The sequence below is a fragment of the Mytilus trossulus genome, chromosome 12 (genome assembly GCF_036588685.1).
Source record: "Mytilus trossulus isolate FHL-02 chromosome 12, PNRI_Mtr1.1.1.hap1, whole genome shotgun sequence".
Lineage (NCBI taxonomy): Eukaryota > Metazoa > Mollusca > Bivalvia > Mytilida > Mytilidae > Mytilus > Mytilus trossulus.
The window spans coordinates 32,621,494-32,635,690 of NC_086384.1; the positions used below are offsets into that span (position 1 = coordinate 32,621,494).

General features: G+C 34.1%; 1 protein-coding gene across 1 annotated transcript in view; it reads left to right on the top strand.

Annotated features, from left to right (window-relative positions):
- The first annotated feature begins 3,203 nt into the window (after positions 1-3,203).
- The window catches only part of LOC134692374 (rootletin-like), a 49,556-nt gene continuing 38,562 nt past the window's right edge, over positions 3,204-14,197 (top strand). The window contains exons 1-2 of the mRNA XM_063552824.1: positions 3,204-3,245; positions 8,014-8,199. Coding sequence (XP_063408894.1) covers positions 3,204-3,245; positions 8,014-8,199 — 228 coding nt within the window. The remainder of the gene's footprint in view (positions 3,246-8,013; positions 8,200-14,197) is intronic.

Consider the following 14,197-nt stretch of genomic DNA (forward strand, 5'->3'; position numbering starts at 1 on the left):
ATACCCTAATTATGATTGTGGCTAAGTTTGATTAAATTTGGCCCAGTAGTTTCAGAGGAGAAGATTTTTGTAGAAGATTACATAAATTTACGAAAAATTGGTAAAAAATGACTATAAAGGACAATTACTCCTTAAGAGATCAACTGACCATTTTGGTCGTGTTGACTTATTTGTAGATCTTACTTTGCTAAACATTATTATTTTGACAGTTTATCTCTATCTATAATAATATTCAAAATAATAACCAAAACTGCAAAATTTTCTTAAAATTACCAATTTTGTGGCAGCAACCCAACAACAGGTTCTCCGATTCATCTGAAAATTTCAGGGCAGATATATTTTGACCTGATATACAATTTTACCCCATGTCAGATTTGCTCTAAATGCTTTGGTTTCAGAGATATAAGCCAAAATCTACATGTTATCCCTATGTTCTATTTTTAGCTATGGTGGCCATCTTGGTTGGTTGGCCGGGTCACCGGACACATTTTTTAAACTAGATACCCCAATGATGATTGTGGCCAAGTTTAGTTAAGTTTGACCCAGTAGTTTCAGAGGAGAAGATTTTTGTAAAAGTTAACAGACGACGACGACGATGACGACGGGCGACGGATGCAAAGTAATGAGAAAAGCTCACTTGGCCCTTCGGGCCAGGTGAGCTAAAAAAATTAGTAAGGGGGAGGGAAGTGGAACTCATCTTATGTTCAATAAAAAAATAGGATATAAAAACACTACATGATTTATATGTCATTTAACAAACATTTCCAATTTTGTACGGTTTCAGAGGAGTTGCGGCTCAAAGAAATGTGTTTCTTCCTTCAGTAGTATAGATCTCATGTCATAATGACACAACATTGGGATCGACAGAAGAAAGCTCTTTTTCGATTTGAAAAAAAAAATGTGTTCCTGTGAAATAAAGATTGATTCAAAGAAAAAAATACAAAATACAAAATCTGCTGGTAGTTTATCAGTCCCCGAGGGTATAATTAATCAGCTCAGTAGTCAGTACTTCGGTTCTGACATGATTTATAATAAACCTTTCTAAAATGATACGTTTATAAATTTTGAAAGTATAAAGAAACTTAGGATTCAACTCCCTCAGGCAAAGTTGATCTTAGATGAATTTGGCTTTTGCTTTAGGTATTTTTGTCGTATAGCTCTTCAACTGTTTCGGTACTTAAACATCCCTCGGATTTCAAATGTTTGGGGCCTCGGTGGCCGAACGGTCTAAGCAGTCAAGAAAAAAAAAGTAGTTACTACTGTAATCACTTTAGAGCCAGTCAACACTGAGGTTGTGAGTTCGAACCCGGCTCGTGCGAGTGCACTCGAATCTAATCTTAATTGACTAGGATTGTCAGTTTTCCTATCGAAGGCCGGTGGTTTTCTCTGAGCACTCCGACTTCCTCCACCAAAAATACTGCCCGCCACGAAGTAGCCTAAATACCATGATAAAAAGTGGCGTTAAAACACTAACAATAAATAAATCAAATCAAATGTTTGGATTAGAGCGTTCCTGATACAAGTAAATCCAGAAAAGCGCTACGAGGGCATGAAATTATTTAACGTGTTGTTTTCAATTTTACGTGATACGTGGTGCCCCCACCCTTTCCCAACACACACACACAAACCGGCCGTGAAGAAAGGGTATTAAAAATTACCATTATCCGTCCGTATGTCCCAAAACTGGTTTCCGTTCTAAACAAATGTTATACATAATGCTTATTATTATACAAAACACAGATAACATTTATATTCGGGTAGCTTCACTTTTTCCATTCTAGAGGTATGCCGCTATCAATGGAAAAAATGCTGAATTGATTTTCTCCTTTCTCTAACTTTCGTTAGCCTTAAACAAATTTTATGAAACTTATAGCCTTATTACCACAAAACATAGATCAGGTTTGAATTTTAGTGGCCTAACGGTTTAAGGGCTAATGTGAACGCATTGAATCGATCTTCAATCGGTCTAAACTAAAACACCAAAAGAGGTAGTTTAGTTTGAATCGATCTAAAGTAAACCGATCTTACTTTAAATGTGAACGCAGAGATCGGTTTAAACTAGTACGATTGAATCGAAAATAACGTATGCGCATGTATAGCGGCAAAACCATCTCAGAGGTTAGTTGTTTAACCCATATTTCTCTGTTTAAAGACATTTAAAACAAACTGTGAAGATGTTGTCTTCGTCATAGCATAGATTTGCGAAATCTGTGTCTTTTTTTTTATTATGTTGATTTTTTCTTTGCAGGAACCGCAGTTTTTCCGGCGTCGTGTTGTAACTTCGTTGCTACAGTTATTTTTTTCAAAATTAAAGAAAACTGCAATAACACCAGTATCAAAATTTTAACTTGTGATTCAAGAGAAACAATAAGTTTATCCAATTTTTTTTCCAAGTTTGTGTATCAGTGTATCAACACATGAATTTGATAAATCAGTTCTATTTATACACATTGTTTACAGTTTTACGGACAAAAAGGTTAGACCGATTGCGTTTTTAATTGTAGTGTGAACGCAGTGGTTCAGATTAGACCGATAGAGATCGATATGATTAAAGATAATATGAACGCTAACTGGTTGTATTTAGATCGATTCAAATTAGATCGATGAAACGAAAATGCTAGTGTGAACAGGGTCTAAGAGTTATGCCGCTTTATAAATGGAAAAATTGCTGAATTGATTTTCTCCTTTCTCTATCTTCCGTTTGACTCAAACAAATGTTATGAAACTTCCAAACAATGCTTATTTTTACCACAAAACTCAGATTAAGCACACAATTGGGTAGTGTCACTTTTACCGTTCCTGAGTTATGTTCCACTATAATCTTATATATGCAAGTAGGGTTATCATCTGTGTCCAATGGACACATAACCCTTTTCTCTTATCGGGTGTCTGTTTACCCAACATTAAATGTCGTAAACCTTTGTGTACATAAATATTTGAGCTTAATTATTTTGTTAAGTGGACCATATCTGAGCTTAAAGTTTTTGTTAAGTGGACAATTTTTTGGCCAATAGCAATTGTTGAACATGTTAAATTTCGAAGATTACTGTTTGTGTTCATGTTGGTTAGTTTAACAGGAAACAGTTAAGGGAAGGCAATGATACGTGGTATGTAGTGTACTATCATACAGTTACAGGAACATTTGCATATCTCATTCTATTGGTATAATGGGGTCTGACACCAAAAATCGTTGATAAATTCATATGCTGAATCTGATAAGTTCAGTTTTAGGGACACCAGTAATGGTAAGTCAACAGTATTTGGTGTGTTGTTGTTAGAACTACAACATCTCATCCATGGGGATTAGTTGGTCAAACCCCTTAGTTATGGATGTCATGGTCTAATGACATTAAATCTTGATCATGTTACACCTTATAATTTAAAGGTCAAATCTCAAAAAATAACAGTAAGACCACAATCAACACCCTCTAAACAGTTACATGTATATTAATGTTTCTTAGTAGTGAAAGAAGTTCTCCTTCGATCTTCTTTGTCATATTCCTTTCATATTCATATAAAAATATGCCAAAGTGATAAATACATGTCCAACACAAATGCCAAAGGAACTGTACAGACGTCTCGGACGGACGGACGGACGGACGCATAGACCAGAAAACATGATGCCCATGAATAGGGCATAAAAAGCACACCAAAACAAAGCTACTTGTGCTTCCAGCAATATGATGCCAGTGGTTTTAAACCTTTTTTTTTAAACATCTGTGTTGCTTGCTGAAGAAGACTGAATGTATATGATCATATCATCATATGATTATTGACTTACACATATATACTGTATCATTTACCAACACCTTAAGAAGCACAACCATCCGTTTAAATATTTAGCAGTTCAACCTTTAAAAGTAGTAAATAAGCAGCCTGGTGAATCGCATTCAAAGTTTGTACGATCACGGAAAATAATTGAATTAAATTGGATTAAAAAATTACAGACAGTTTACCCTCTCGGTCTAAATGATAATATCATGGGAATTGGTAATATATCTAGAACCAATTCCGTTAACATTTTGGATATAGTTTCTAAAACTGTTCGTAAAAACCGTTCTCACGGTCGTAGAACAAATCGCAATCAAAGAAAATTTCGGGCCAATCATACCAATATTTCGGACCTAATTTCTATTTCAAAAAACAACGGCAGACATTATCTGTTAACAAAACTCTGTTCGTTACCGATTAATAAGTTAAATAAAATTTTGGAGGATTTCAACACAATTTCATATAGCAGTCCTAAGTATGAAATTGTTCAAATTATTATGGCATATTGTTATTCTAAATTATTTCCCAAAATTGATCGCCCTGAAGATCATAAAAAACATTTTATTAAAATTAAGTATGTCAATAAAGGCTTTGATTTTGTAAATATTGCCGGTATATTTAACGACCATTCTGTTAAAGAACAAATTCCGGGTTATTTTGACAATACTGAGCTACCTCTTATTTGTTATATTTACAAGAAATCTACCCGGAAATTTGTGTTTAATTATAGTCAATTGTGTAAAGATGTTAATATCAGTGAAAATACACCTACTTCATGTAATTGCAGTAATTCCGCTTATATTTATGGACCCATTTCCCATGTTATAACAGGAGATCTTAACATCGTTCAAGACCGAGAGTTAAAATCATTCCTCAGTAAAGGACCTAAATATCGTCCCCCGTCAATTATTAATTGGAATGAGTGTCGTAATATCATCCACGACTCACTCCATACTTACTGTATGAAATGGATAAAACGGGAAAAAGCTGACAAAAAATCTTTGGACTCTTTTTTTAATTCAGTAATGAAGATAGTTGATATACGTATTCAACATTTTAAAGAACATTTTACTATTAACAATAACCACAATAAACCTATTTCTCGTATCAAACATAAACTAAAAGAACTAGCCAAGGAATTTGTTTTTGTCCCGGCCGATAAAGCTGCTAATAATATTATTATTGTTTGACGTAAATTTTACATTGAGGTTCTGAAAAAAGGAAATCACAAATTCACCAACATTCCAACTGACTCCATTTTCAGAAAACGAAATCTGTAACAAACATAAACTTTTAGCCACCGCTTTACAAGCAGAGCCAAATACAATGAAAGTCCCAACTATGTATTGGCTTCCAAAGCTACACAAAACCCCTTACAAATATAGATTTATTTCGTCTTCAAGCCATTGTTCAACTACTAAATTGTCTATTCTTCTTACCAGCACACTTGGTACAATTAAAAACCTTATAATAAATTGTTCAAATAAGGCCTTCGAAAATAGTGGAATAAATTACTTTTGGAGTTTCAAGAACTCGTTGGAAGTACTTGATAAATTGCATGCTCATATTGGTAATTTTGAATCTGTTCAAAGTTTTGATTTTTCTACCCTGTATACCACATTGCCTCACATTCTCATTAAGAAAAAATTCACACACCTAATTAAATGGGCATTCAAAAAATCAGAATGTGAATATATATGTTCAAACTCTTTTAGGTCATTTTTTAGTAGCAATAAACAAAAAAACTATGTTAATTGGACATGCTTTGATACTATATATGCCCTTGAATTTTTACTAGATAACATTTTTGTTCGCTTTGGGGATTCCGTATATCGTCAGATTATCGGAATTCCAATGGGAACTAACTGTGCACCACTTATTGCGGACCTCTTTTTGTATTGTTACGAGTTACAATTGATGACAAAAATAAGCAAAGACCCATCAAAACAACATTTGATAAACAAAAAATAATACCTTTAGATATTTGGATGATATTTTGGCTCTCAATAATGACGACTTCAGTATGTATATTAATGAAATTTATCCTGCTGAACTTACTTTAAATAAAGCTAATACTAATAATGACCACTGCCCTTTCCTCGATCTTGATATCTTTATCACTAACGGAAAGCTGAATACTAAAATTTATGATAAAAGGGATGATTTTTCATTTCCTATCGTTAATTATCCGTTTTTAGATGGTGACGTTCCCTTGTCGCCATCTTACGGTGTTTATATATCTCAACTTGTACGATTCGCTCGTGTTTGTAACAATGTTTTAGATTTTAACGAGAGAAATTTATGTATTACTGAAAATATTATTCGATATCACAAACTAGTCAAAACTTTTACTAAATTTTATCATCGGTATAAAGACATCATTCGTAAATATAGCTCAACATGCAGACTTTTTATACGTTCAGGTATTTCACATCCAACTTTTTATGGAAATATTCTTTATAAAGCACAAAGGTGTCAGTATTCACCTCAGAAACTTACAAAACCTTTAAATAGACTGATTAAGAAGGGATATAATTACGATACTGTTGTCAAGTCATTAAAGATTGCATATTTTGTCGTTAATATTGAGTCACTGATAAGGTCTTTGCGTCGGAACTAAAGACATTTATTCTAAAAACAGTTGTTGGCATGACACGGGTTATGTTCTTCTCATATATGTTATGATGGTATAATACTAAACCCCTAACGGGAAGAATTGTGCCTGAGGTTCATATGATGAAATCATAATCTTTCAGTCAGTTTAATTGAAGTCTGGAGCTGGCATGTCAGTTAACTGCTAGTAGTCTGTTGTTATTTATGTATTATTGTCTTTTTGTTTATTTTCTTTGGTTACATCTTCTGACATCAGACTCGGACTTCTCTTGAACTGAATTTTGATGTGCGTATTGTTATGCGTTTATTTTTCTACATTGGTTAGAGGTATAGGGGGAGGGTTGAGATCTCACAAACATGTTAAACCCCGCCGCATTTTTGCGCCTGTCCCAAGTCAGGAGCCTCTGGCCTTTGTTAGTCTTGTATTATTTTTATATTAGTTTCTTGTGTACAATTTGGAAATTAGTATGGCGTTCATTATCACTGAACTAGTATATATTTGTTTAGGGGCCAGCTGAAGGACGGCTCCGGGTGCGGGAATTTCTCGCTACATTGAAGACCTGTTGGTGACCTTCTGCTGTTGTTTTTTTATTTTGGTCGGGTTGTTGTCTCTTTGACACATTCCCCATTTCCATTCTCAATTTTATGTTAATGTTAGTAAGTGTCCTTTTGACCGTCAGTCCTGTTCATATATAAAAGAATTTTTATCAGTTTGTAGGAGTTAAGATCATCTGTATTGGTATCTGCCATATAACTCGTATACTGTTGTTACTTAAAAACATAATGTAGGTTGATAGAACACTGCAGACATTTGAACAAAATGTTTTACCAATGCTACTGGGAAGATCCTGAAACAGTTTTACAGTTTTTTGTGGACAAATCAAACTAAGAAATTAACACATCAAAGGAGCACAAATAGAACCATACAAAAATAACATACTTGCAGGTTCTTGATGCCATGTCGCATATCAGAATCACATCATGCAGAAATGCACCTAATGAGATCCTCATCTTATTTTGCGCGTTTCCTGCTATCCGAAATAAAAATTGTGGAACATTTTTTATCGGAATCATTTGGTGATACATGCAATCATCTTCTTCTTTACGCAAATCTCTGCAGCATTGGAGCCCACTCAGTTAGCCTTAAATGATCGTTCCCTTAAATGATCATTGTTAAATATTTCAATGTATTCAAAAAGAAGTTATTCCAAATGTTGAAAGGAAATTCCCGAATAGAAAGTTTGAAATGCACAAAATTTGATTACAGGAACGTACGTATTATTTACACGAAGCAGTCATGGTATTTTGGGCAATATGCAGATTTGATATCGATAGCAATTTTTTTCTAAATAAAATCTATGAAGGGCTGACACTGATTTGACAGTCTTGAATATTAAAACTCAATATTAAATAAAAGACACTGCCATTTTTATTGTTTGGTGCAGGATTGCTGTCGCTGTGCACCACAGTTCAACTAAGAAGCTTATTGGGGGAAAACCAGAGTACTCTCTACGTCAGAAAACACTCTCATACATCCAGTTATACTATCCACACTGATCTGTGTCCACACTTGTTACATATCAAAATAAAATAAACCATTTTACAAGAAGTATTTGTTTGTTATTACAGATTGAACCGAAGTTTAATGGGGAAGGAATTGACTACAACGAAACACCATCTGAAAATCTTGTTCAGCAGAACAATGAGTTACGGAGTAAACTTGAGGAGGAACATCAAAGTTACAAATATAAACTCCAGGCTTATGAAGAGGAACAACAGAAACAAGCTGAACTTGCACAGAAACTTCAAGCCAAGGTAGGAGCTATGTCATAATTTCCCCCGGAAGAGTTAACCAGTTATCAATAAGCCATTTTATAAGCTTAGTCTTAGTGGTAATCACTTCAATGTTGACATGAATTATCATTGATATTGTCCTTATCTTAAATTAACTTTTAATTTTCCGAAACACTACGGAATAGATTACTTTAGCTGTATTTGGCAAATCTTTTCAAATTCTTGATTTATTCACGGTAGGTATAGTGTCCGGCTAGGATCGTGGTTTTTCGAGTGATTTGGTCCATTTTTTTCGAGTGTAGTTCGGGCTTTTTCGAGTGATAAAACATGCGATAAGTTCAACTAACGGATATTTCGTAATTATAACAGTTTTTAACATTACTACCCATCTTATATTGAATACTATATATGTTTTGATCAACAAAGAAGCTCAATTTCCTTGTTTTTAATAAACAAAATCAGTGTTTGTTATTGTCCGTGTTTTTTCGAGAGCAACTGTGAAATCGTCCGGGTTTTTAGACAAATGGTCCGGGTTTTTTACAGAAAATTTGAAGGTATTCTAGACTTTAAAAATTATTTTTTTCTAGTTCATAACTGTAATCAAGTGAAGGACAATATCATATATTCCCAATAAGTCATTAAAAACATATCAAAATGAATCTTTTTTCAATTAAATGCAATATTCTGTTTGGACGGCGTTATACAACTACTTTCCAGTGTTCAATTAGAAATAACTTGATCCTTTACATAACGATGTCTAGAACATTATGCAGGGAACTCATATTCATTTTAACTTCATTTCATGCTACTTTTGATTTTACAGTTAATAATATTTTTTTTGTGGTGAACTCCGGAGATTAATAAAAAAAACTATTAATAAAAAAAACCATAAAAAAACACACATACTAAATCCACCCCATTTGTATTACCATTGAACACAAAATTTGAATAAAATTTCAGATAAAATAAACAATGAAATGAATAGTTCATAAGCCTTAGAAATGATAGACAATACAAAATGTGTATATTACATGTATATACTATCACCAGCTAGACTGTCCAGTGCTTCGAACGACACTAGGAACAACATTGTAATCTCTTGATTAATATTCATATTTTCCACTTTTTAGACACTTTTCTTTTATTGAAAGGAACTTATCATGGTGTTTAGTTGCTGTATGACCAATTTTTATATTTGCATAATCAGACTCCTCCTCACAGTTGAAGCATTTAGACATTTTCGGTTTCCATTTTCTTAAACAATAAAATAAATAATACAAGATACAAGACAAATAGATAATGAAATATCTAAGATGTATACTCTTTTAAGATCAAACATACATATCATCTTATACAATATATGTATGTACGTCTCAATTCAAATTGCCTATGCTTATGTTCCGGACCATATGAGTATTAGGACCATACGTGTATGGTCACGACCATATGCGTATACTCATATAAACAAACTGTACGCGTATGGTCGGACCATATAATAGATATAGGAAGATGTGGTATGAGTGCCAATGAGACAACTCTCCATCCAAATAACAATTTATAAAAGTAAACCATTATAGGTCAAGGTACACCTTCAACACAGGGCCTTGGCTCACACCGAACAACAAGCTATTAAGGGCCCCCAAAATAACTAGTGCAAAACCATTCAAACGGGAAAACCAACGGTTAAGGGGTGGGGTAGAAAAAAAGGAAAATTTTAAACGAAAGATATATTTATGTTACTCGGCGAAAAAAGTAATAAAGTGGCGAAAAAATTATTGTTTAGGCGAAAGAGGTGGCGAAAAAAAAATTGCTTAAGGGGAAACCCAATTTGGGACCATATAGGTATACATGTACATTAGAAACGATTCAATAATACAATAAACTTATCTATAACAATGACGGTTACATGAAATGTATTAATTTTATAATTCAAAGGCTACCCAAAATAGCACAAGTTACAAGTTGAAACCCATTGTCTTTCAATTAATTGTCTTAATCTGGGCGTATCTGTTTTCTGTCCGTCTCTACATGGACTTTCTATACTAACGGGACTGGTCACTTATAATGATGACTATAGAAATTATCAGACTGATCTCGGCCGTAGCTGATGTCACGTGACTTTAAAACAAAAATAGATTTTTAGTCCCTGGTCTCTAGTATCAATTATTAGACTCTTTACCATATCGACTTTTGTTTTTCAGTTAGTAAAACAGTTGAACTCTTGTTTAACAGTTCATTAAGGCAGCAACCATTTGATTTTCGGGGGGGGGGGGGGGGCTATGGGTTTTTTTTCTGGACAAATCAGTGGCAGCTGAGGGTGAAACAAACATTTTTTTTTCTCAGAATCAATTTTTTTTTCCAAAAAAACCCATAGTCCCTCACCCCCCCCCCCCCACCCGCCCCCCCATCCCCCCCCCCCCCCAGAAAATCAAATGGTTGCTGCCTTAGACATTTTTGGAAGTCTTCTAAGTCGACATTTTGGTGTTGATACACCATGTGCCTTGAAAGTACCTAATTCATAGTTTTTACACGTCAACACATAACATTTTTATCTATCAGAAATGTATATAATCACTCGATAAAAAAAAGGACACACTCGAAAAAGCCCGGTCTGCTCTCGAAAAAACCCGGACATGAAACACTGAATTTAGTCGAAAAATGTCGTTTTCAATGCAATAACAATAGTTTTGGTAAAGTGTCTGTATATCTAAATTTGCGAAAGCAAATTTACAGATCTAACATTGTTGGGTTGATGTTTAGACGAGTTGTATATCTAAGGATATATAGATTCCATGTATGCATTTCTGTCGACATTTGCATTGATATGTGTAAGACAATGGCTTTATTCTGTATTTTGGAATAAAAGCATTTTAAGGCTAAATTGAACTATTTAAACGAAAAGCAATGTCATAATGACACTATCTCAAATACTAACATATCATGTATAACCTTGTATATCAAACCCAAGCTTCTATATCACGTCTTGTTAGAAAGGAAGTCTGTTTGTTTACTTATTTGATCATATTCACTCGAAAAAAGTGGTCACACTCGAAAAAGCCCGATCAAATCACTCGAAAAACTACAATTCTAGCCTGACACAATACCTACCGTGTTATTGGGCATTTTAATACTACCTTAAAATTTGCGTTCGTATAATGCTATGTCATGTATGTCGTCGGCATTGTTGACGTCGTCGTCGTCGATGATACGTTTGGTTTCCGGACAATTACTTAATTTTTAGTAAATGGATATCTATGAAATTTTACTAGTAGTTACAACCAGTAAGGTTGGGATTGATTTAGGGGTTGTGGTTCAAAAGGTTTAGGAATAAGGGATCAAAACAAGCATGGTGTGTGAGTTATGGATCTCTCAGAAATTGTACTACAAGGTTCCATACAACAAAGGAAAGACTGGGCTTGAGTTTTGTGGTAATTGGTCCAAACGGTTTGAAATTATGGGGCAAAAAAGGGGTCAAAACAAGTATACTTCTAGTTTGCAGACAACAACTATTGTGTTTGCCCCTTTTTTTACCCGATTTTCAGAACACTTGGGGCAATTACTCTCTGAAATTGTACATTTTTTTCAAAAAAAAGAAAATAATCTTCAAATTAAAAAATCTAGGAGAGGTAAAAAAGTTTATGGAGAATTTTTTTTTGGGTCAGTATTTTTTTCTGCAAAATTTAATTTGAGTCGAGCCTCGAGATAGAGATAGTGTTCCGGTGGCGGCAGCGTTAGTTCACTTAAAAGCTTTATATTTTAGAAGGTGGAAGACCTGGATGCTTCATACTTTGTATATAAATGCCTTATGTTACGAAGTTTCCGTCTGTCATATGACCATTGTCCTTGACCTCATTTTCATGGTTGAGTGATCACTTGAAAAAAAAGTTCATTTTTTTTAATGTTATGTTAATTTCTCTCTTATTATGAGTTATAGGATAACTATATTTAGTTTTTGCGCACCATGCAAGGTCATCATGCCTACTAGACATTCCCATTTCCTTTCTCAATTTTATTCATTTGACATCGACCTCATTTGATGGATCAGTCAACAAGGTTAAGTTTTGGTGGTCAAGTCCATATGTCAGATACTATAAATAATAGGTCTTCTGTAGTTGGTGTATGGGATGATTGTTAGGTACATGTATACATATCAAACTGGTAGGTGTCATTCAACCTCGACCTCATTTCATGGATGAGTGAACAAGGTTGAGTTTTGGTTGGTCAAGTCCATATATCAGATACTTTATGCAACTACATTTGTTGTATGGAAATATTTTATGATGTATATGTCAGTCTTGCAGGTTTTATTTGACCTTAGCCTCATATTCAGTGTTCATGGCTCAGTATTAAGTTTTTGTGATTTGGTCTGTTTTTCTTAAACTATAAGGATTGGTAACTATATTTGTTGTATGGAATGATTGTATTGTATATGTCTGTCTGGAAGGTATCATCGGACCTTGACCTCATTTCCATGGTTCATTGGTCACTGTTTAGTTTAGTTTCTTAGATACTGTAAGCTATAGGTATCATCTGACCTCGATTTAGTTCGGTTTTGGTGGTCAAGTCCATATATTAGATACAATAAGCAATAGGTCTTCTATATTTGGTGTATGGAATGATTATTAGGTGTTCATGTCTGTTTGGCATGGTTCGTCTGACCTTAACCTCATTTTCGTGATTCATTTGTCAATGTTAAGTTTTCTTGGTTAAGTCTATTTCTTAGAAATTATATGTTCAGGGTTCGACCTCTGCATTAAATATCAGCCTTTTGTAGACGAAATTCACGTGTGGTGTTCACAATTTTAATATGAGATTAAGAAGATATGGTATGATTGCCTATGCTTTACTAATGCATAAATCAATTTAAACAATAAAACTTACGGCCAGACTTTCACTGCTTGATTTAAGACCACCTTACATCTGAGCTGCTTGGGCACTTCGCTGGATTCTCTACTGCACTGGGAGCTAGTTTTCGGAATATGTCTATCTGAAAACAAGATAGAGCATCACTTATGTAATTCTGACATCCTGGAACATGTTTCGCACCTAAATGAAATAGATATTAGAAGATTTGATATGAATGCCAATGAGACAACTCTCCATCCAAGTTGTATTTACAAGCACGCCATGTAAGTTTCCTCATAAATTTCATTATTTATAAACACTTAAAACGGCCCTTTTTTTACTATAGCTACTGTAGCTTCATTGTCACACCAGAAAAGAATGTGTTTTGTTGTCCACTGTGTTGCGGATACTACAATAGGGAATAATTCAAGCAATTGAATTTTTTTTGTGAGAATTAGCAATGTTTGATGACCATGATGAAACACACTAGAGTCAATATACCATATAACCTAGCTGAACGCATATGTATTATCATTTCAAATCCAGAATTAAGGGATATAATATTAAAGGAACTAAGATGTTCTTGGACCGAAAATATCCGAAGAGAATAATTGACGACGGAATAACTAGAGCCACATCTTTTAACTTACAGGAATTACGGACAACTAAACCGCATTCAAAAGAAAACGTGTTACCGTAAATTTCTACTCACAACCCGAGATAATACAACGGAACCAATGAGAATTAACAATAAAAATTTGTTTATTAAGAAATACCGTCCGAAATGGAATAGATGAACGATAATCTAGAAGCCATTTCGTTTTAGTTAGTTACTATGTTGTACTATATTATGATGTTCAGGACTAGATAATAATGTTGCTAATAGACGTTACTTCTGGCGCCGTCGCCAGCAACCATATCCTTGAAGATCTGTTAAACAGTGAAACCAGTAGGATACTATACTATAATGAACATTGTGACCATTTTAATATAGTAATAGACAAAATGTAAATATTCATATCGAATATTAATATTAATATTTGATGCATTTTCACCCGTATTTGTTTTTTTGTCACGATATCACAGTAGCATGGGTTCGAATCCCGGCGAGGGAAGAACCAAAAATTTGCGAAAGCAAATTTACAGATCTAACATTGTTGGGTTGATGTTTAGA